A 24513-nucleotide genomic window follows, 5' to 3' on the forward strand; every position below is an offset into this window, starting at 1 on the left:
ATGAATCAACTTAGCTTTCCGATGACGCAAAGCTCTTGGTAGTAATTTTTTTTTTTTTTTTTTTTTTTTTTTTTGAAAGGCGGCAACTACAGTAGGCCCACTTCTCCCTCCAAAAATACACCCAATTCCTAAACTGATTGCCTAAACAATTCTTATCCGGTTCTCATATTACGTAGGCAACTGATTGGTCACAAAAATGATTACGTTCGCTGCTTTCGTCGTGATTTTTAGTTGATTACGTCACATTGTAGACCTATTCACACAGTTTTGTTACTCAAAGTAAATTACAATTGCATTATGACGTCAGAAAGATCGTAGGCTAATTAAAGCTTGCAATTCCTCTATGATTCCAGTGAGAACGTTAATCTAAACTTGTCCACAAAACATGAAAAAAAGATGAATAAAATCTAGCTTTGAATACGCCGCCATACTTTGTAGTTTTAACAAACTGTTTTTGCTTTAAAAAAAAAGTAAATATAAAAAAGACAACATAAACAATTCACTTCCAGAAATGGGCTTTCGTTTACTTTTTTTCATGAGGTTTTTAACACATGCGAAATAGGTGCGGAATATACATCTCCAATATATCTGCCCTTTCTAACGGATAATAAGTCGTATAACGATGAAAACTTATGCCTGTAAAACCATGGCAAAACTAAGAGTAATGTACGGTGTTAAACCCCTCCCTCTTCTTAACCTAACCATTTGTCTTATGCTTCCTCAAATGTGGAATGATAGGAACATAATCATGTTGTACTATATACTACATTAAAATAATTGTTTAGCAACACATTTTATCGATTGTATTCAACTTTTCTATTTATAGTCTACTGTACTTAGGTAATGGTAACAAATATTCGAGTTGTTGCTCTCTTCTCGGAGAGTAGGCCAATGTCGGTTTATCTAGTTAAGCTATGCACGAAATAGACCCCTAAATTAATTGAAATTAAGTAAAAAATCATGATAGAAACTTACCAAAACGCTGTCTGTAATGTGATCTGCTGTTTCTATTCTTTATACAGAATAAGACATATGCATCTTAAAAGATGAAAATAACTGTTCAAAGAATATCTTAAATTGATTAATCATCGATATAATGAAGACACTTAGCGATGGTTAATGTGATAATCGACCGGCACTGTACGTTATGGATGTATTAATAGCGAAGCAACGAGAAGGGGACTTCCCCAGAAAATACTTCAATTCCAAGTCTGAAATTGATTATATTAAGGATGAACAAAGGCTGTAACATTAGAGAGATGATGATGTTGTGATGATGCGTTTCTGGGTTCCACAATCTTCACTGAACATCCAATGATAAAAATTAATCGACTGCGGTTTTATTTTGAGCAGTGCCTTAAAATTGACCCCTTTGGTAGGGGTGTCTCAAAGGAGGGGGGGGGGGGGGGTGGTTGTGCTGTAATAATGTAATACAAAACTTAATGAATTGACATTATATACAGTAGTTTTAGAGGACATCTCCATATATGTTGTTACACTACAGACAATCGCTATTCAAGGGGGACACATCTCGTAATATGGGAACACTATTTTATGAAGTGTCCTCTTCATAGGGGTTCATCTATAATGTAACAAACATAAACAGCTTCTATAATTTAACAAGGACCGATTTTCGATTTCAATGGATACAATTTAGATAAATTAACGAGGGCGCAATAATATTGATCAATATAATACAAGAAAGACAGGTGGACACTAAAGTGTACGTGCTGTTAAAAATATGCAAATTTATTGTGATCTTTTGGTAGTAATATAAAATGAATGTTACACAGAAATATACTTTGAAATAATTTAACTTGTTGGTGCTAAAACAGTCTACTACGGAGAGGACATAATACTATAATCATTTTATACAACAGTTATTACACGTGACACAGGAAACAATTAACATGGTAGAAATAACCTTTGGAACAAAGTGATCTTAAAGGGTAGCTCCGGGGGTTAAAATTAATATTACAAATAAATCTTTGATAATGACTCCCACCTATTTTTCGTCAGCAGTTAAGCAAAGCAAGAACCGTGAAATAAGGCCTTTACCAAAAAAAAAGTGGTGCTACCGGAATTGTTCGTATCATTATAAGACTTTAATTTAATTACAGTTATTACCCAGTTCCATATTTGTAATAAAATTAGTATTTTTCTATGTAAAATTGATTCTTCTTTCGATTTAATACTTTTTTAAAGAAAGAAAATGCCTTAAATTTAAATAAATGAAGCAAATTTGCCATATTTTTAGAAAGAGAAAAAGATCATGTAGCACTACCCGTACTTCAAAAAATTAATTCTGCTTGACAAAATTGAAAATGAGTGATAATAAAATAGTTGTTGCAAAGGATTATATTATAAAATTAACAATAAAAACTTCATACCCGGAGCTATCCTTTAAACAAAGTGAGAGAGTAAAAATCATGAACTACATTTGTGTATTACACTTGTACACTAATAACATGATAATTTCTGGGCACTTAAATGGCGGTCACACCATAATAAATGTACCCGATGTGAAGCTGTGTAGGATATCGATGTTCACGATGAGTGAACTCTAAAGCCTAAATACTACACGAGGATGAATTATAAAGATACTTATTTTTATCTTTTTGGAAGGCTTCTTCCATGGTTTTTCCATATAATCGGAAATTATTTTTTTTGTACAGTACGATGTAATGTTTTATAAAGCACCTAAATATGACCATACAAAAAAAAATACCAAAGAAAAAAGTTAAAAAAAAAAAACACATTATACATAAACATGTATAGCCTTAAAAACAACCTAACAAAAATGATGATTACCATATTATGTATACGTTTGAAACCTAAAGTTTCACACAAGGTTACTTTTACATGAAGGTAACAATGAAACCATTTTAAATACATTACAACTACAACTATTAAAGGGGACACCTTTGGAACATAATAAAATGTCATTTAGTGGTACCTCCTGAATAGAGAGGGAGCAACTATAGTCAGTGTTAAACATATATTGGCCCCCTTTGGATGAGAAAGTGTCATTTTAATAGAGGTGCTCCCTTAATAAAAATAATGTTCCAAAGATGGGGTTCTACTATAAAACTACATAGAGTATTTGTAATTTTCTCAGAAATTCCTGTTATCACAGAAATGATAAATATTTATCAAGTTAATTATCTAGGACTCTTGTGGATGTTTTATTCATCAGTAATGTAATCTATCATCTATATTTCATTATAAATTTATAAAACCTATTTCTGCCCGCTCTAGTCCCAACATGATTACACCTGCTAATATAGTAAACAATGCACAGAATAAAATAAAACCAGGGTAAACTGCAAATAAAAGATGGAATACATTGAGAATTCAACATTTCGATATACTTGATAATTTTCAAGAACCTAAATCTTTAAAGTGATCAAATAGATAGAAATGTTCTAAAAAATGTGTTCTGTCTTTTTATTTGAAGATTTGTTTTATTTTATCAAATTATTCTGTGGATATTCTGTATATATGCGCAGAATCAACAAAAGTTATTAATAATAAATAACAATACCAACAACTTTACAAAAACAAATGAAAACAAGAAACTCTCTGAAGAGAAATAAAGCGACTTAATGTCGGCAATTTTTTAAAAACAGGCTTTTTAGTTAGCACAGAAATCTCGGACCTGTCCAAGGATGTCTAGTTTTGGGAACATTGACCAAGCCATTGGTCAAATTTATACCCAATTGGCTACATTGTGGTGGACCATTGAGAACGTCTTGACGTTTTGATTGTTATACTACAAAAATGGAAATGCACAGTGTACCACATACTTTACAAATAACAAAACCAACATTCATAAAGTTCAGAAAGAAAAAAATAAAAGTAACAATTTTGTTAAATGGTCATTGTTAACGCGTCCTATTCAACTGTTACAAAATGCAATAGAAAAAACAGAGTAATATCAGTATATCCAAAACTAAAATAACACAACTACTTTAAAGTAGACATAATAGTGTAAGGGACGATGTTCAAATTAGTCTACTGCAGTTACTGCAGAAAACTAAATATTTTTTACTCTTTAACCTTGTTTATGCATTTAAATTAGTTAGCAAGATTCTGTTTGATAATCAAATACGCTGTTTATTGTAGCGACTGCCTCATAAACTTATACATTGAAACAAACTAAAATCGGTAAAAAGGTAGTTACTGCAGTAACTGCAGTAGAATCATTTTGACATGATCCCAAACATCAATAACTATTCACATAATATGTATATTATATTTATCACTAATTACAGCTTTTCAAATTCTGTACATTTTGATTATTTTTTTGAAAGCTTTAGATTGTACAAAGGCTAAAAGCCTAAATGAAAATAAGGAATTCATAATAATGGACACAAATCCATATAAGGAACGGAATTAATGCAATTTAATATAATCATTATCTTATTTGTTAAATAACTATCTTTTAATATATAATATATAAATATAGACTATGACATCATCAGCACATTTTATTTATAAAGATCTGAGACAACAAAACAATTTTCTAATTTGTCAATAATCATAGGCAAATTCTGTGTTCACATGTGATGCTTGTATCCTAGGCCATATGCTTAACCTAAACAAAATACAGGTATCACATGTGATAGATATGTGACACTGTATTACAGAATGTGGCTATGATACTGGCCAAACTACGCCATATGTGTACATACAGTTAATCATAGTATTCCTTAGGTCATCTTTTGTGTTTTAATGAGGGGTGCATCTATATGGGTTTTAAATCAATACACTATAAGCAATGAAATCCATACTATACCATTTATACAATTTTCATATATCTAATATTTTAATAAGATTTTTATATTATATCTAGTATTTTAATAGGATCTAGTCTATGCCAACATGATGGCACCCATGGAGTATGTATTACACATTACACATTGTACTAGTTATTTAGTACACCTTTCTGTATGTGGTATATGCTCAAATCATTATCCACCCATTCTTCTATCAAATTTAATCTCACCACCCCCAATTATAAACCCCTTCTAAATCTGGAAAATCATACATCTATAGAAAGCAGTTTCTCAGAACATTTGTGTGTGGTTTTACGATTTGTGATACAAATTACAATTTTGTTGTTTACAATTTCTGTATTAAATTCATCATACTATGGTTTAATGATTGATTAGTACTCCCACAAATTTGACATTAAAAAAAACATTGTTTTGATCACTATTATACAATATTAAAATCATGATTTAGATTCATGAATTAAACATACAGTACGCTGATTTCTTATACAAATCACCGAATCAGATAAAAATTATGAGGTTTTTTATCCGATAAATTTATGATAAAATTGCGTTTGTACAATTAAAATCATGATTTCGATTAATTAATCAGCTGACTTCGGTAAAAATCACAGATTTTAATTAATATATTTCTTTTAACCGATATATTTATGAAAGAAATCATTTTTTTGAATTAAAAGCATGATAGTTTCATATCTAAAAACAATGGTAGGATTTGACTAAACCTTTAAAGGGGACACGCCTTTGGGGGTTAAAGCGTACAGTAAATTGACCCTAATTCATTTCATGGGAAAGTGTCCGTTTATTAGAAATCTCTACTGAATAGGGTGTCCCAAGGAGGAATTCTACTATAAGTAGTATTCACGATTCAGTTTTCTAAGGTGGGACTAATTCTGACTATTACTATAATCATACAGTAGTTGTGATTTTCCATTCCGATAAATTTTAATGTAAAATGGGTGTTAGTGTCACTATAGTGAAGATATTCTTTTATAAAGATTACAAATGAAAGTTACTGCATATTGAATGAATACTACTACCCATGTGTATATGTCACTGTTAAACTATTATTAATATTTGTGTTAGATTAATATTTTTAATAATTTGGTTGCCTCCTTTAATTTGGTTCTACCTTAATTAATTTCACAGTCACTTTGATTGGCTATGTGTTTGTTAGATCGATTAGTAAACTCATTCCCCTGCTGTTATTGGTTCTTTTTTTGTTAGATTGATAATTTCATTAATAGCCGTCTCTGAAGCCTCGTCTACTGCTGTTTCATTATTAATGAAAGGAGAACCGTTTTGGGGTTCTGTACTGTCCTCTACTCCTTCCAATTCTTGCGCAACACCCGCCATCTCACTGTCGGATTTCCTACCATTTGTGGCATGGTTTTCCGTGTCTTGTGTCAATTCGGGGTAGGCGTGTTGTTGCGCTAATCGCAGCCCTTCTCCTACTAACGTATGCCTCATTAATAGTTTCTGTGTTTGACCTTGCTTGACCTTTGGCATCATTGACACATACGGGGATGTGTTTAACGTCGTGGCATCCACGGCATGATGATCTTCTGGCATGGGCGATGAGGTAGCACTTCGGTTACCACTATCATTATCACCTGAAAAGATAAAATAGTTTAAAGATGATGAGCTACAATATGCTTATGAATAATAGTAATGCATTTGGAATTAAGATTAGTGGAGCTGTAGCTTAGTGGTTAACATGCTCGCCTTCCAATCCAAAGGTCCAGGATTCATTCCTGACCTAGTGCCACTCACAACTCTTTCAACTCCACTACCCAAGCCTCAAATGAGACTTAGTAAATTATAAAATAGATCAATTATCAATCCCGTCATTGGAAAATAGTAGTACAAAAGTACAAAAATGAAGATTAGGTTGGTGGGTCTGAGGGTAGTTGGGTATCAAAATGACCAGATTTTTAATGGAAAGTAACTACTACTAAGATGGGAGACAGGTACCCACCCTATTTCTTCTATTTCATTTCTGTGAAAAACAACTTAATTTTGTGGATATGATTGCTTGAATGCAATGCAAGGGTCTAACTAAGCGCAAATCAAGGATGTAAGTGCAACGCAGGTAACTTGACCAGTCATGACACGCTGAATAATAACTGTCACTTGTGATTGGTCAACTCGCTTGCACTGCATGTATGCCACGCAAAAACCAAGCTTTAGAGATACCATCGAGATATAATGCCAATGACGAGGAATATACATACCTTCATGAGATTTTACACTTGAGTTTCCAATGTCACCAATGACCTCATCAAAATCACCATATGCTCTGGCTTTAGCATCATAGTACCTGAAGTAAAATATCATACACTGTAAAAATATGCATTTAAATTACGTGAACATGCTATCTGGAAAACCATCTAAACCGAACATAAATAAAATCTAATATGATAGAAATTTGTATCATAATATCTAATGCCAGTTTTCCACTAGGCGAATAAAAAATCTCTTAGCTTGGATTTTTGGCAAAAAAAGCACAGTAGACGAAAATATGAATACATATCCGCATATTTCAATCACTGTAAGTTTATTCATAGAAGGTCTACCAAACATGTTACTGTATATATATTTTGATATGCATGAATAAATTCACCTAGTAGAAAACAGGCCTAAGTCTAAATGTAGCCAATCTAATACTATAGCTTCATAAACCACCTTTGTTCAAATTAGGTCACATAGAAGAGAGACGACAACGGGATTTTAATTGAGTATATAAATACATAAAATAGATTATTATCGCAAACAAAAACCAGTTAGAAAATGATATGTATACAAAAATAAAAACATGGATACTGCCTTAGTAATTAGGGTTTTTCACCTTGCAGGTTGTTGTATATTGTCAGCTGGTTGCGGGCCGTGACCATCTTGTTGTGGCGTTCCTCCATGTGACGCAATTCGAACGACAGGTGATTTAGGCCTAGGTAGTAATAGTAGTACTATTATTATTGATTTTACCAGCCATTAGGTTTATAAATTGTTTATATTACTAAGCTAACCCATTTAGTTGTATATACTTTATTAAATTTATTTATCAAAGTTACCAAATGTACCATGCCAAAACAAAAAAAAACTTTAATAAATGTTAGTTAAGTATTCTGTTACATAGCAAAATATTTTTTAAAATTCCACCACTAAATATAGTGCAGTACACTCAGTAGTACAAATTTAGGCAGTGAAATACTAGAGAGTTTTAGATTTCCATCGACCAACGAAGTAAGTACATAAATTTACTGTGTGGATGCAAAGATATTGGGACTTGTTCCTTTCTTCCCAACTCAACGCAGTTTTGATGACTTCTGGTTTAGAAGATCGACGACCGATTGACCTGACCTGGGTCATCGGTCATCAAAACTGCACTTACTCTTTCATATAGTGCATTTTTTTGTATTCTTACTGCCCAATATATGCCTTCAATTCATTTGATAATAAGCCCCAGTTTTGTCCTCCTCGCCCCACCCCACTCTCACAATGGTAGAGTCCATTATGGGTAGTTATTGTCCCGAGTGGTTATCTTTCTCTTCCCATTCTAACAATGGTAGAGTCCATTATGGGTAGTTATTGAACCGAGTGGACATCCTTCTCTCCCCAATCTAACAATGGTAGAGTCCATTGTGGGTGATTATTGTCCAATTTCCGTGTGACTGTATGTGGAATTTTCTGATTAAAAGCAACTAATTGACCATCATTTTTAATGTAGTAGTTTACCTATCTGATCTGCGTTGTTTCTTAATTAAATCTGTCTGTTCTGTCATTAGCATTAACTGTTGCGTAGTGAGTTTTTCCAACTCAATCTGCAGATCGTAAACTGCTTGTAGATTCTCGTTCTCTTTAGCATTCTGTATGTCGGCTTTAATATTATTTTGTGTTTGTTTTATCTGACTGAGCTGTGTGGAGATCTCATTCATTCGTTCCTGGAAATAAAATGAATAGAAAGATTATTGTAAAAGTACGCTCTTACAACAATATAATTCACACTCAAAAGAAAATGAATGGAAAAACAATAATGCGTGCATTGAGTAACAATGGACAGATGTCGATAGATACAAATTAAAGCTAACTAAAAATGAAAAAGTAAACAGAAACAAGCTTATTTGTAGTAACATTCGTTCCATTTCTCAGGGTTAGAAAGAAAAGAGTAACATTTAAAACAAGAAGGGCATGACTGATTTGAATTGTTGTAATTAAAATCAATGAATAAACAACAAATTCATAGAAACAGTGTGCCTATTTTGGAGCATGAATCATGTACCTGTACATTGTCACATCAAGATACAGTAGAATCCCTATTAGGGAGACACTTTCATGATCCAAAAGTGTGTCCCCTTATTAGGTGGCCCTTGAGTAAGGTGTGTCCCCTTATTAGGTGGCCCCTGAGTAAGGTATGTCCCCTTATTAGGTGGCCCCTGAGTAAGGTGTGTCCCCTTATTAGGTGGCCCCTGAGTAAGTATATTCTTAAGGAGAGGCTGTTCTAATTTGATTATGGTGATTTATTTCGATACAAACACAGAAAAGAACAAACGGAAAATGCAATTATTTGTTATGATTCCAGGAATAGCTCTCTAAATTTCCAGATGGATTTATATCCTGAGGGGTCTCCGCAAACATAATAACAATTTGATAACAATAAAAGTGGCTTTTATCAATCGAATTAATGTAGTTTTTGTACAATATTCTTTTTACCTCTCTCCTCAATTTCATGAGTTCAGCTTGCACTGTTCTTGGATTCGGACTATTATCAGCATCTCTATAAACGTTATCCATACGAGGGCGCTTCGCTGCCGAGTTTTCATTGATCTCTCCTTTGAAGTTGGAAGCTCTACAAAAGACTCTACCATTTATTTACATGGGTATGATTTTTAGTCGCGTGGAAGCGACTCTATAGTTCACTATGTCGGTCGGTCTGTCTGTCGGTCCGGTATCACTATGCGTTTTATCGCTTTCTGACCTTATCTTGATATCAGTTTAATCTAGCTAAGTCAATTTTTCACAGTATATTCCTTATGGCCAGGAATCGATGTGGTTATGTTTTCACGGTGCGCACGATTTAACGAAATCACGTTTGTAATCATATCTTCACAACCATGAATCACAATTAAATAAAATTTGGTACTCATAAATTTCAGGGCATAAATCATCATATGGCAATACAATTACATGCGTAGCGCATGTAACGCATGCGTACGCGCGCTTAAAATTTTCAAAATTTATTTTTACAAAATTGCCATGAGTGCGCAGATTTTTGCGCGCGCACTGCGCGTTCAATGTTATTGCGCACTCTTTTTGCCCGATTTCTGTTTTCTTGACTTACTTTTCAACTCGAAATTACGTTATACGAGCACGTCAAAAGTGACAGGCAACGCACGTGTAAATTAAAAAAATATAACTGTTTTAAACATTTCAACATTTTTAAACATGTTCAGTAATTTCGGTCAGTTGGTTGGTTGGTCGGTCGGTCGGTAAACACTAAGCACGCGACTGCAGCCATCTATATGGCCTTGTTTTTTTTAGTTGCAACTCTTTCTGAGGTCAATTTTAGTTTATCTATGTATGTATGCAAAACAAAATAGACCTAACAGTTTCAAATCGTAAGACATTTAAATAAACATTTTTTTTTCTATTGTTGGTAAAATTTTAAACATTTATTTTTTACCTGGAATGTCCATGTTTGAATTTGTAGCCACTGTCTCGGACTACCTGTCGGGCAAGCGGGAACAACTTGTCTCTCTGTCCTAGTAAGTAAGGGTCCACCGAACATATCTGGGCTGCGGCCTCATTTACTGTTGTCTGTAATACAACAATTTGCAGTGATAATTTAGTTTTACTTTTTAGTTTAGTACATAAAAATATTAGCAGTAAACCAATTGAGATAAGCAACAAAAACTTGAAAACTTAATTAAGTAATGATACGAGTCATGTCAGCTTAAAATTATAATCATGCAACAAACCCTGTCATTGGTTTAGAGGCCACCAGGGTCCATTGGAATGGGCTCAAAAAGTGTTCAGCATTGGCTACAGTAGTAGGAAAACCTTGTTGGTTTTATACAGAGTTGTTGAGGTTTAATATCTATCTACTTCATGTATGTTATAATATTAAATGTCTCCCTCTAGTGGCCAAATTCTAATCATTTTGCATATTTTTTTTCTGCAGTACTATGCCATTTATATATTCAATAAAATTCCTTTATTATTTATAGAAGTGTGGATCTTAACGGAATGCATAGTATAACAACAAAGACCTGATAAATCTGTTATCATCAGGTTGTTATGTCAGTAAAAACAGTAAAGATAAATACTTTAAAGCTTCATTTCCCCTACATTCATTCACGGTGCCAATACGTATCACCAAAAACCTACATAAAGTACAACCAGACACCCTTAACACAAATAAGCTTTTAAATTTGCATGCAACGATTTCCTGTTGCCTAGCTCATGGCCTAGTTTTGTCAAACGTCCCCTCGCGCAAAGCCAGGCCAAGTGGGTACGACAACCCATTCCTGTCAAGTCTAAAGACAGGTCATGGGTATTATTCATATGTAAACCATTTTGGGCCTAGATTTTTAAAAAGTTTTGATGCCTGCCTTGTTTATCGTAAATGACTTGGCATAAACTTTGAAACTTATTGTATGAAATGAAGATGACTTTGTAAAAATGCAACTTATGATCAGTTAAATTGGGTTGGTGTTACTTCCTTATGTTGTGGGTATTGCGGGCTAAAGAAAAATAACAACTGAAACAACACTTTGCAAGCGACTTGGTCGGAAACACACAATGATTTGAATGACTGCTGTTAGAAAAAAAAACCCTTCAAATCAAATTATTTATAAGTAGTCACTTGGATTACAATAAATAATTTACTTTCTTTTCTATTAATAAAATAATCATAAGTCAATCAAATGAGACAACTTGAAACAATCAGTAAACTCTGTCTACAGTAGTTTGACAAAAAAAAAGTATATGCATAAATATGGTAGTAATATTCTTAAATATGGTAGTGATATGACATCATCATGTCCATAGGGGAAGTAACGGTTAGAATTATTCAAATTAGGTGGTGAAAATGTTTTTCAAATTTACATTCAATTATTTTATCTAATTAAATTTAATCTAATTATCTGTTTCAACAGTTTTATACTACAACTTAATTTAAGAGAGGCCAAATCCCAATGTTCAATTACTTAAAAATTATAAATAAAAAATGCAATAAATGTTTATATTTCTATAGTACATTGTTATCTAGAAATATGGTATTTTTAACATTTAATAAAACTATACAAATAGTATTCATTCAAATGTTTAGTTTATATTTATAACCTAGTGTTATTTATCTCTATTATAATATAGCATTTTTAGCTACAAGAAAACAATGGCGCTAGTTTATTTCCATTTTAATATATAGAAAACAAAAAGCTATACTGTACAAGAAAACAATGGCGCTAGTTTATTTCCATTCTAATATATATAGAAAACAAAAAGCTATACTGTATAAGAAAACAATGGCACTATAGTTTCAGCTATGTACAGTAGTTGATAGTAAGCGTCAGACTCACAGTCGAGCCTCTCCTGGGGTGTTGTCTGGTCAACAAATGTGATTACTGAACGGAAGCCTAAAAAATAAATGATCACCCAGTTGAGAAATGAATAAAATGGAGTGAGGAGCTTAATAGGCATTCAGGCAGAACAGGGAGGCTGCGTGCCAACGTCTGCAGCTAGTCTTCTGTCATTACTGATTATCCCTACCAGCATTATTAATGCATTTTTATGGAGCCTAGGTTAGCTTGTTATTTTCAAATATTGTTTTGACTCACAAGCATAGAACTAACATGCATGTTTTCAAATAGAGTACAGTACAACCAGGGAAGAGTTAACTGGTACAACACTATAAAATCTGTATTACTATTATTAGCTTCTGATAAATATGATACAGTAATTTAGTTAAAATAGTTTTAAACGAGAAAGTGTTCATCTAATTTTCATGTTCCATCAACAAGTCAACAATTAAATAAAGTCCTCTTGTAAATCATTGTATTCGAACTAGACCTCTAAACTGTTTTTGTCATTATTTTCTTTTAAATATAATTATATACAAATGCATTTTTTCTTTTTTATTTAAGTTTCTTCTTGCAAGATCCTCTATTAATGGTTATTGTATTGTTTATTATTATATATTACCTGTTTATATTGTATTGTTTACCATTGATAGAAATTAATAAATGTTGATAATATCGCATTTTAAACTGTGTATTTTGTGAATATTGGTACAGCACCATAGAGTTAAAGGCCACCTCCAGGTATAACACTTCTAAAGTTTATTATGAATTTTACAACAATAGATATTTAACCACACTTATTTTTCTTCAGCGGTAAAGTAAAAATAGCGACATGAAAGAATTAAGCCCCATTAAAAAAAAAAACTGGTGCTACAGGATTTTTTCACAATGTTATAAGATAGAAATGTTACGGATGTCCAATGACTAATACAGTAGAACAGCCTTCGTTTTACGTAGTACCCTGATTTTACGTTCCCTGGATTTTACGTACGCTTAAAATAACCGATGACGTCATCATTTTCTTACATTGCGGGCGAAATTTAACAACAACAAAGCACAAAAAATGGCTGTTTGAGAAATACTGCTGTGTGAGACAAGCTACACATGTGCATTCCCCCTACAGCAGCGACTGTTTTTATTGATAGAAAATACAAGAACATTGATATTTTAATTTACACTTTATTTAAACATCGCACAGCCTGTATATACTGTACTTTTTTTAGTTTAGGCCTCACATCTTGCTAGGCCTGCTAGCCTGGCCAGGCCTAGCTAGTGACCACCTGCATGCTGTACAGTAAAGTACGCAAACACGGTAGCTTTTATAGCTACGATCTCTACGTATTTGGGGTCAATTTAATCCTTTGTTTTACGTGCGGCTTTCGGTCCCGTAACGTACGTAAAATGAAGGTTCTACTGTATTATAGTAATTTTCTGTGTACAATTGTTTTTTTAATTTCTATACATTTTTTCTAAAGAAAATGCTGAAAATGTATATAAATGACAGTCAATCTCGGTGAAAATTAAAAAAATGTTATTTCATGACATTTCTCAATGTGCTTTACTGTACTGCAGTGCTAATGGGAGAAAAAAAAGACATTTTTTGGAAAAAATATTTTGAACATTGCTATATGTTTGTAAATTATATATGCCACCTATTTCAAAATCCAGCTACTGTACCCAATATTATAGTACAACTGATTTATTACAATAATGTACCATAGTGTACAGTATGTGGGTGTAGCGCTAAATGTGTCAAGCTAACAGGGTATTATAAACATCTAATTATCATACACTACAGTATAGTACATTATTATCATTAACAACATCAAAGACAGCCTAGATATTAATGTTTTCTTTTAATATTTTTTTTTTCGTTTTGAAGAAACCTTTTTCCCTGATGGAATTATTTTATGAATATAATCAGTTCTTTACACTAATTACTATGTCGTCGACTTAGTAACTTCATAATAAATTATTTACAACCTAAGGACATTTTTATAATCATTAACAACCTAAGGACACTTTTATAATCATTAACAACTTAAGGACATTTTCTTACACTGACTTGTCTTTAGTACTTCCGGTTCTCATGGCAAATACCGTATATTTCGGTGTATAAGTCGCACTTTTGACACGCAAATTTGACCTCCAAATTAAGGGTGCGTCTTATACACCGAACATAAATGCCTCACCACACAGATTGTACATAGGCCTAGGCTATCGTCACCTCGTTTGCTAGGCCTGAGTAGGCTAGGCCTAGCTACAGTAACTAACTAACGTAACGGCAACCTGCTTCTGCCTAGGCCTAGTTTTCAAGTCATTTTAGCATGATGTTATACTAAATATGATGAAAAGATTTGTTCATTATGGCGCTCCGATAAAATTTCATTTGTAAACGTTTACGTCGTACGATTGGAATAGTATTTATTTATACAGTAGTTATACGCACGATCGCCGTACCCCAAGCGCAAGCCCTTCTTTTGGTGGCACATGGTGTGCGGTATTCGACTAGTATATTCTCCAGGTGATTATAGCATGGACCTAGCGTACACACTTCTCGGATACATAGATACTAATCGAATACGATTGTCCGTGAAAACGTGCGCCCTCTCGAAATGATCGAGCGAGGCTAGCCCACACACGTGCGTGTTACACACACGGTCATGCACTCGATGTTGCGGCGAAACTCATGAATAACAAGTTAGAAAGAACTTGTTGAGGCTGGGCGCGGCCGAGCCTAGGTAAGAAAAAACCTAAATAAAGGACGCCGTTGTAGATATAACAAAATATATTATCACAATAATATTGATTACAATTTAAAAAAACATTGTTTTGATGAAATATAAGGTGCGTCTTATACATCGACGATATAAAAAATACCGATATTTTACTCTCAGTTGGGGGTGCGTCTTATACACAGGTGCGACTTATACACCGAAATATACGGTACATCTTTAATAAAAGTTTACGTATAAAAATGAAAAAGTTTAATACGCATTATTAAGATGAATGTTTCTAAAAACAGAACAGGTGAATATATACATCTTGCATTGCAGTAATATGTTTGGGAGAAAAAAGTTATTTATAAAAAATAATGTAATATTTATATTAAATAATAATTAATAATAATTAGAATACTATACTTTGACATGAAGTGAGGAAAAAATGTCCAGAAATCTAACGACTATTTATACAGCATCATTATGTAAAATTATTAATTAGGTAATCGCTATTTAGTATATGACGCTGCAATAGCATACAAATTCCTACTAGATTTAACCTGTGGCTTATACTCCAGACAGGGTTTCGATTCTGATACAGACAGTATTCTGAACATACCTTTGTCTATTCTCCCCTTGTGTAATTTATTAGGATTTTGCTATGCACAGCAAACCTTGTCTGTCTGTATTAGCATACTCCATGGCATTAGTAGATGATGACGGAGTAGCAATTGCAAGATTTTACAAACGTTTTGAACAAAGGGGGGAGGCAGCAGCTGTAAGGTGTCTATAAAGCTACTGAATTGTGCTAAATGTATTATACTCAAAAACATTCTGATACAGTACACTACAAAACTTGCGCTCTGAAAACTAGAAATCTAAATTGAGGGCAATTGAAATTTACATTGGAAAACCAGACAAACTAATCAAAGCACTAGACGTTAAACTAGGCGACAGGGCATGGACTGCTTAAAATCCATGAGAAAAACAAACCGTACAGGTCGGTCCAAAGGGTGTCTAGTGTTGGGAGAGTGTCTTGGGACAATCCAATGGTGACGTCTGGTAATGATATTAGAAAAGACTTTAGGGCCAGTCGAAAGGGTGTAATATTATTGGAAGAGTCTCATGGGACAAGACAATGTTTTCTGGTGTAAAGTCTTTTGTTTAAAAGTCAAACGGGTGTAATGTAATATTGGGAGAGTCTTTTAGGCCAGACCAAAGGGTATAATGTTATTGGGAGTGTCTTTTGGGCCAGTTCAATTGAGGGGCTTTTTTGCCAGTCCAATCAGTGTCTGGTATTTGGAAAATCCTTTGGGCCAGTTCAATGATGTCTGGTATTAGGAAAGACGTTTGGGCCAGTTCAATGGTGTATGTTATTGGGAAAGTCTTTTGGGCCAGTTTAACAATGTCTGGTATTGAGAAAGTCTTTTACTCCAGGTCAATGGTCTTTGGAGAGTGAGTTAAACTGTAATCATTAAGATACAATGATTTTGATTATTTAATTTCTGAGAATAAAGCAGTCTGTTTGACAAGAATAAGATCTTCCACACATTTTACAGATAATAATTAATAATTAGTTAATAATTTGTGCACACAGACTATAGTAGTTTTAGTAGGGTAGTTTATATTATCTGAAGGTCATTTACAATAAGCTACTTAACATGTTATTCATTTACATTCAGTCAATTTGCCATAGAAATTCAATTTAGAAATTTTCCTATCTTTTAACCTTTGTCCTGCTTTTCTGTATGTTTGAAATATTTTTGTACAATTAGCCGATTCATAATACCTTTAAATATTTTTAATTTCTTGAAAAATTAAGAAAAATCACATGGGAAAAAAAATTATAAAAGATACAATGATGAAGGTGTGTTGGGTTGCTCCCATTTGATGGCAGGTTTCATGGATTGTACCATTAAGTAATAGGGTGTTTATAGGCTGACAAAAGCTATTCACAAAATAGGAGATTGAAATATCGCATGCTTTTCCTTATGTTTTATAACGTATATTCACAAATGAAATACATAGTATATAAACACTAACATATGGTTATTGGTTTCTTTATCGTTTTATAAATGTTTCATAACCAACATTGAGAAATTGTAACTGTCAATCCATCATATTTTTGTGGAGAGAAGTGTTCTGACCAATGACAACATGTCCACATGTGTGTATAATAAGTCACTATATCTGCTTAAACAAGTTGTCTATATGATAGCTATTGACAGTAAACTTGAATGGAACTAGGAAATCAGAATCTAACGGCTAGGCCACAAGGGACTATTTATATGTCATTTCCCACAAGAAGTATTTGGCTAATGAAATTATCAAGAACATAAGTACCCAACATGTCTCTTGTCAATTTGAATTCCTATTTTTCTTTAAAATAAATCATAAATTAATCTTAAACAAATCTGTGGTTTATGGCTACCTACTGTAAGTTCTGGGGTTCAAATCCTACTTGAACGTTGATCTCAGTTCATATCTGAATAAACTGTACTGCTGATGTCAAATAATTTGTCTCAATTTTGTTTGTTCCTTTATCTTATACCGTTTTTTCATTCTAGACAGACCTTATAGTGCTTACTGTAGTCAACTCCCAATACTGAGCACATTGAATTGGCTCAAACAGATCATGGAGGTATACCTCCATGAACAGATCTACAGTACATACACTTATCACCTAATACCACTGTAGGCACCTTGGACTGGCTCTAAAACAGATCTACATACACTTGTCACCTAATACTAGGCACCTTGGATTGGCCCACACATATGTATACAGTTCACTCCCCAACAATGGACACTTTTGGCTTGACAAAATATCTTATTTTATGAAGTCAGGGTTCCAGAATGCATTGAGAAATTAACTCATTAAAGCCTGTAGCCACAGGAACGAACATTTCATACTTTTTTTTTTTGCTTAGTGCCCTATTCAAACTTGAGACTAGCAGCGCCGAAAGTTATAGTAAATAGGCCTAAACAATTTGTGTACCTTTTGTAGAAAAATAACTCCTCACAGGGAATATAGAGGCTGCTATACAATCTTGGATATGGGCATGGGTAACAAAATAATTCTGGTTTTGTGAGAGTATACTTCAGAAAAGCATTCTATTGTTTACTCTGAAAAAGCTATATCACTGAGCATTGTGTGAATGCTTTCCTGCCTTTAAAACAATGTACAATTGTACTATTGTTTCAGTTTCAGTTCACTGTACATCTAAAATCTTACAGAATTTCAGTTTCTCATTTATTATTTTTCCACAAATACATTTTTTATTGTTAAATAATTCATAATGTCTGGTGGTCTTGCTTCACTTATTAAGACTAATAAAAATTCATGATTTTAATGAATCTGTGTCTGTATTAAATGTATTAAGTAAAAACCAACAATTTCTTTTTTAAATAACTGATTGATTGCGATTTCCTGAATTGTTTTTCCGGAAGGACAAATCAACTTCTCTAACGTTTCAACTTACAGTAGTTTTAGTTACATATTGTGGTCTACGGTAACTTTAATATTTTTTATAGAAAATGCTATAGAATTAATTAGTTTTATCAGTACAGTACTAGTAGACAAACCCTGATTGTCCTCTAAAATGAAATTGGCCATGTTAAAAACATACTTTCTTCTTGTTTATTTTATGGTAAAGCGTTGTCTTAATAATAGGGGTATTCCAAGTTCTAATGTAATGAATAATATGGTATAAACCATTATAATAAACTATTTTCAAATAATTTTTTGCCACTATAAAAAATACATATAATAATTAATAGATATTAAATAAATTATACAATTTCCTTTGTAATTAATATAGGATTTCGTTCTTTTCCTATTTATCCTCAAATGTCAAATTAAAATCGGAAGGAAGTACAGTATGGGTGGAAAAAGTTGACAATAATAGTGTGTTGTTACTATGTCAGTATGTATAATCAATATTGCAGTTTTGTTGGTCAAAGGTCTCAAATAACCTTTAGCCCGAATTACTACAGCACTAGCACAAATATCCACTACAAAAAAATCCCCCACATTTTACAAAGTAAAATCCTACTATTCAGTATTTAATGGCTAATTGTTAAGCCACATGGTACAACATGTTTGGAAAGAATGTAATTGTGCAGACACAGAGAACCATCTCTAAAAGCTTTCCACACACCCTTAAAACTTAACGACTTTCACCCACACCCTAATTTTAACACAGCACCCACCCAAAAAATTCTAGGTGCCTAACCTATTAATTGTTATTTTTTACCCACCAAATGGGCCACCCACCCACCCTTTGACAACCACACCTACAGTACTTCTCAAGCTAAATCTCTGTGATAGACGTATAATAAGGTGTGGACACTTCACAGGTGTCATTGCATTTCATTATTTGAGATAAAAATCAGCTTATACTTAGAGTACAGTGCGTACAAACATTATTAACTGTAAAATATGTAATAATAATAATTAATAATAAACAATATTTATATAGCGCCTAATGGATCACTGACCTCTCTAGGTGCTTTACATTAGACCCTAACTAATGGTAATAAACTATCCCCCCGCCGGACACCATTCCGGTATTTCTTAGTCGAGGTTTCGGGGATTGAAACGATCAATAATGTGAAAGAATGTAACTATGCTTAACTAAGGTAAAACTATCCCCCGCCGGACATCATCCCGGTATTTCTGAGTCAAGGTTTCGAGGCCAGAATTAAGAATAGAGAGTAAATGAAGCATGCACTAACTTAACTAGGGTTAACGGTTAGGGTTAGGAGCAAGTTTCACAAAGTGTGGAAGTTTGTTCCAAATGAAGGTGCTATTGCTGCAAAAGACCTTCTACCATAAGCAGTGGATGATTTTGGTAATGTTAGAAGAAATTGATCACCAGACCTTAAAGAGCGCGACGGGATGTATTCAGATATGAGCTCACGAATATAATCTGTAAACTGTATTTATTTCATTGTGTGTTGTTTCAAACAGAAATTCAGTGCAGAGTACAATATTCTAGTGGATATACAGTGTGTGTGTACTTAACAAAAGCCCATTTTTAATGGCTTCAATAACATTTTGAAGAAAAAAAATGGTTTTCTTCATTTGAAAAATATTTAGGAATGGAATACTTTCAAATGATGTTTCTTTTTTTCTTATATGTTATTGAGATTTATTGTTTTGAATTAAAGATATTATAGCAGTTTTATATGTGCGGTTTTCCTATGACAGTGTGACTGTTGCGGGCCCTGTAGACATAGACTACAGTGTATTTGGCTTCAGACTTGGCCAATTTCCCCACCATTACTAGGCATTCTTTTCAATAACAGACATGCATATCATGTGGTAGTTAGAGTAGTCCAGGATCATTAAGAATTTCCTGTTAAATTTAACATGCTTATTGCTCTAGAACAATAGAACTATTTTCCTTTTTACTACTGTAATAGTAGTTATTGAAAAACAAATTAAAAGTTTTCAAACAAAACTGAATAAAATTTAATACAACAAAATGGGTTTTTTTTAGTCAATTGTTGGCATGGATGGGACATTTTTTATATTAATGTGTAACCAGGTATTCATAAGTTTTTATAGAACTATTTTAACATATTGGTATTTGATAGGAATTGGTTTCTGCTGCATAGGGCCAAATAAAACGCTTATTTTAGAGACCCTATTTCTACTCCTATAACTGTTTCAATTAGTGATTGCCTGTTGAAAAAATGCACTCAGACATACCAAAAACGTTCGAGATACTGCAAATGTCAATAAAAAAATAACTGTTATTTTGCAATATGTATTTTCAGTAAATTTCATGAAGAAGATAGCATTTGATAGATCTCATAAATTTTGATGTTTTTAATGTGACGTTTTTAATCATAATAATTGAATTATGATTGAAAACATTATTGTGAAAATATGACAAATTACAAAGACTACAATTTCAGACTTAAAATAGCATACAGTACATACCTCATGCAGAGTAAGCGCTTTTTCTGCTCTTCTTTTGGAATCAAAACGTCCATAAATTGCGGACCATTTTCTTATTTCTTCAATCCTTCGAGGGTCCTCAACCGACATGTCAAATATATACGCCAATTCACGTATTGTTTTCTTATTAAGTTGTGGAGGAATTTCTGGTTTTGGTATCGTTGACATTAAAGCAATAGCTGCTGACTGAATGTTCAGAATACTGGTTTCATCAAGTTCTGCTCCTGGGAGAACCTGATACTGAGAGCCCACAAGGTTCCCAGGAACACTCCCGCCTATACTGCCCGCCGGTGAAGGTGCTCGATCGGATATACCACTCGATCTCGACACAGACAACTGTGAGGACGTTGTTGCATGCGAGTGAATTGGCATATTTGTTTGTGCGCTCCACTTTACGTTGACTATAGGAGAAGACATCGCTGCAATATTTGATTGTGGTTGTAAACGTAGTTCTGAAACCGGTGGCGCTATACTACGTGGAGGAGTCGTCAGGGGCTGTTCAAAAGCACCTGGACTCGTGACCCAGTCCTGTAGGGCTTTTTGAAGCCTCCGTACATGTAAAGGTTTTGTTGCCATACCAACCAACGCCATTATTTCTAGGAATTCCTCCTCTCCAGCCTCGCATAATTGCTGAACATCGTCGCCGCCTTGTTGTATAAAGTTATCGTAATAAGTTAGTAAATTGGCCCGTTCAAGTACTCTATACAATTGGAGTTCACTCGTGCTTATTGGCGTAATTTGAGTTGACATGTTGGTGGTGTTTCAAGACCGAAAGCCTGAAATCGTACATTTGAATGATTAAAATAAAACTATAGTACACAATTCATAAGGTTTAACCATCTACTGTACACTATGATTTAAATAAGGCTTTTAGTAATAATTAATTACTCATTAGATGAAAATGGTGAAGAATAAAGTCCAATATTATATTGGGTATAGAATCATAATAAATTGTTGGGATGCAATGCTAGCTCTCTTATGTTTATACTGTACATGGAATGTTTATGATAAAGGTGTATTTATAATTTTACATTTTTTGAAACTCTACCACATACAAAAACATTGCACAGTTTAAACCAATTCCTAGTACTGTATAGCGGTTTACCCTTTTCCTCAATTGTTTTTTCCGTAAATTACTAAAAATATGAATTAATGGAAAACATTTTTCTAGCTTGCTGACATTTTATTTTCAGTGTACATTTATTACTGATGACAATTGAACAAATGTTATAGGATACTTCTGCTCTACAGATAATAAAGTTTATAAATTCTAAGGGTGGTTGTGAAAAGTTAAGGGTATAATAACTGACACAACAGAGGTATTACTACTGCTACTACTATACTAAGAATCTTAATATTTGTACTGATTTTGTTATTTTAACAAATAATAATATTCAATCCAATGATTATATTGATTGACAAATAAAGTCAGTTACTTAAAAATTAGATTTAATTTTATTTGTATTTATTTTTTAACCATTATTAAGTTCAATAGTGAATAGTCAATACAAAAACAATTTTAACTTTAACTTGTTTTGATTTAAATCAACGTAAAAACTTCCACAAATTAATCAGTCTACTAAAATATAATGAGTGTTTTTCAAGCTTGGACATTGTGTTGGTGATCACACCCTGTTCCCATAGCCGGGTGTAATGGATTCAATATGGTAAATTACAAAATAAATTTTAAGAACATTTTTACAATTTAAACATAAAAATAATGTTTATGATGTATCATAAGTTATAATTTATTTCAGAATTTCTGTACATAATGTTATAATTTAACACTTGCATGAGAAAGTGTTGTCTACTGGCTAAAAATTAGGGAACCACTACCCTTTTCATGAAATGGACGATTCCAGCCTTGATGATTCCCCGGTGGTGTGTGAACGAATAACATTGGTGAGGTCAATTTTCTGGCACGACAATGCTCCCAACCCCGCGATTATCGCTTTCCATCTGCTAGGCTTAACCACTCTCCGTCAAGCGATTGTGGCCTAGAAACTCACTCACATTAAACGGTGAAAACTAAGGTATTTTAAACAACACATTTTTGACATCTAGCACAAATAAAAGATCTAAACACAGTGAAACAACTTACCAAATGATGATTTGATGAAATGGTAAACCATTCAAAGGGTATTCGTTCGAAAATTAGCCACTCCGAAATGCTTAGTTGATCCCGTCGGTCCGTCGTGTATGATTTTTTGTCGGTCCCACTTCCTGCCTCACGAGGATTCAATTGCCTCCTCAATAATAGACGTCAGAAAATCCTGGAGGTGATATGTATTATCTTCTAATGGATTCCTAGTTTTACTGTAACACAGGAGGCGACCATGGGAGACCATACGGATCTAATAATGTAATCCCCTTCCCCCACGCGGTGCTATAGAAAAAAGGGTGGGGATATTCCGTGACGTTGCTTAGAGTTAGTAATGCGTGAGTGTCACCTCTCCCCCGTGATTGGCCAGCAATACCCCACGTGAGTATCATCTTGTTGAGGGGCCTTGTTATGACGTCGAAGGGTCCCCTTAGGGGGTGAGGGTATTTACTGAGAACACCATATTTGGCATTGACCACCGTCTGCGTTTTAAATGAATATTATATGGATTGGATTTTAGTCACAAAGAAAGAACTCGCATATTTTAAGTGGGTGGGGATACAAAATCGTTGTTTCGTGACGGCGTCTGGGTATTTATATGCTGCCTGTTGTATTGAGGCCTATTACTTGTATTGTAACATGAACATACCCTGTAAATCATACGTATTTATTTAATGTTTATATGAATTGTAGATGATTTATTAGTAGGCCTATAATTTGTCAATAATCATGTTTGATTAAAATCGTCTATTTTATATAATTTTACTTTTTTTTAGTCTAGATTAGATGACCCTCATACAAGTAACAAATATAAAAAAATAAGAACATTTATTTCTAACATTGTCCGAATGAAAAAAGTACACATGCCCAATAGTTTCATTTGATCAATATCACGTTAAAATTACACTTAACTAAGTACTATATTGGTGTAAAACTAGTGATAGCAAACAAGCCATGTCTAACATACATCAATATTTGAAGTAAAACAATTATATTAAAATTCAATTTATTTTACTCCGAGTGGGGTGAAATCATGATTGAACATCATGAAAACGCAACGTGGGCCCACGATCTGGGAGGCAACATAAAATGTAAATCGTCGACGCTGGGGTGAAACACGCGTCTGCCTGAAATTATATACATGTATGAAAGGCCTCACAGAAATTATGCAAACAGAGTCACACATCATGGTGTGTTTGGTATTGAAAAACTATGACGTTGATATAATTGACCAGCAGGCGAAAATGATCAAAATTTTATCCGACATACGACTCATCAAATGGATTACCGATATGGCTGGCAAATCTTTTTTTCATAATAATTAATATTCTAGAATTGAGAGTAGAGTCAAGCA

The 24513-nt window shown here is 33.4% G+C and overlaps 1 protein-coding gene across 2 annotated transcripts; it reads right to left on the bottom strand.

Moving 5' to 3' along the window:
* Positions 1-1729: 1729 nt before the first annotated feature.
* Positions 1730-23941, bottom strand: LOC140040062 (NGFI-A-binding protein 1-like). 2 transcript variants are annotated; one of them, XM_072085720.1, is made up of 8 exons: positions 23160-23941; positions 21041-21834; positions 10477-10610; positions 9507-9642; positions 8532-8737; positions 7645-7743; positions 7031-7116; positions 1730-6409 (listed from the first exon to the last, which is right to left on the bottom strand). In XM_072085720.1, the coding sequence occupies exons 2-8, from the start codon at positions 21806-21808 to the stop codon at positions 5988-5990; spliced, it is 1851 nt and encodes a 616-aa protein (XP_071941821.1). In that variant the 5' UTR covers positions 21809-21834; positions 23160-23941; the 3' UTR covers positions 1730-5987. The 2 variants fall into 2 exon arrangements, with proteins under 2 accessions (XP_071941821.1, XP_071941822.1); XM_072085721.1 differs by lacking the exon at positions 7645-7743.
* Positions 23942-24513: the final 572 nt, after the last annotated feature.

The sequence above is a fragment of the Antedon mediterranea genome, chromosome 2 (assembly GCF_964355755.1).
Source record: "Antedon mediterranea chromosome 2, ecAntMedi1.1, whole genome shotgun sequence".
In the NCBI taxonomy this organism is placed as follows: Eukaryota; Metazoa; Echinodermata; class Crinoidea; order Comatulida; family Antedonidae; genus Antedon; species Antedon mediterranea.

What these genes read in the sequence shown, in the direction of transcription:
- LOC140040062 (XM_072085720.1), bottom strand. Translation starts at nt 21,808, where the DNA reads ATGTCAACTCAAATTACGCCAATAAGCACGAGTGAACTCCAATTGTAT. An exon ending in TCATGAAATTGAGGAGAGAG is followed by an intron (nt 8,738 to 9,506) that starts GTAAAAAGAATA and finishes TTTTATTTCCAG; the next exon opens with GAACGAATGAATGAGATCTC. An exon ending in AATATACAACAACCTGCAAG is followed by an intron (nt 7,117 to 7,644) that starts GTGAAAAACCCT and finishes ATTTTACTTCAG; the next exon opens with GTACTATGATGCTAAAGCCA.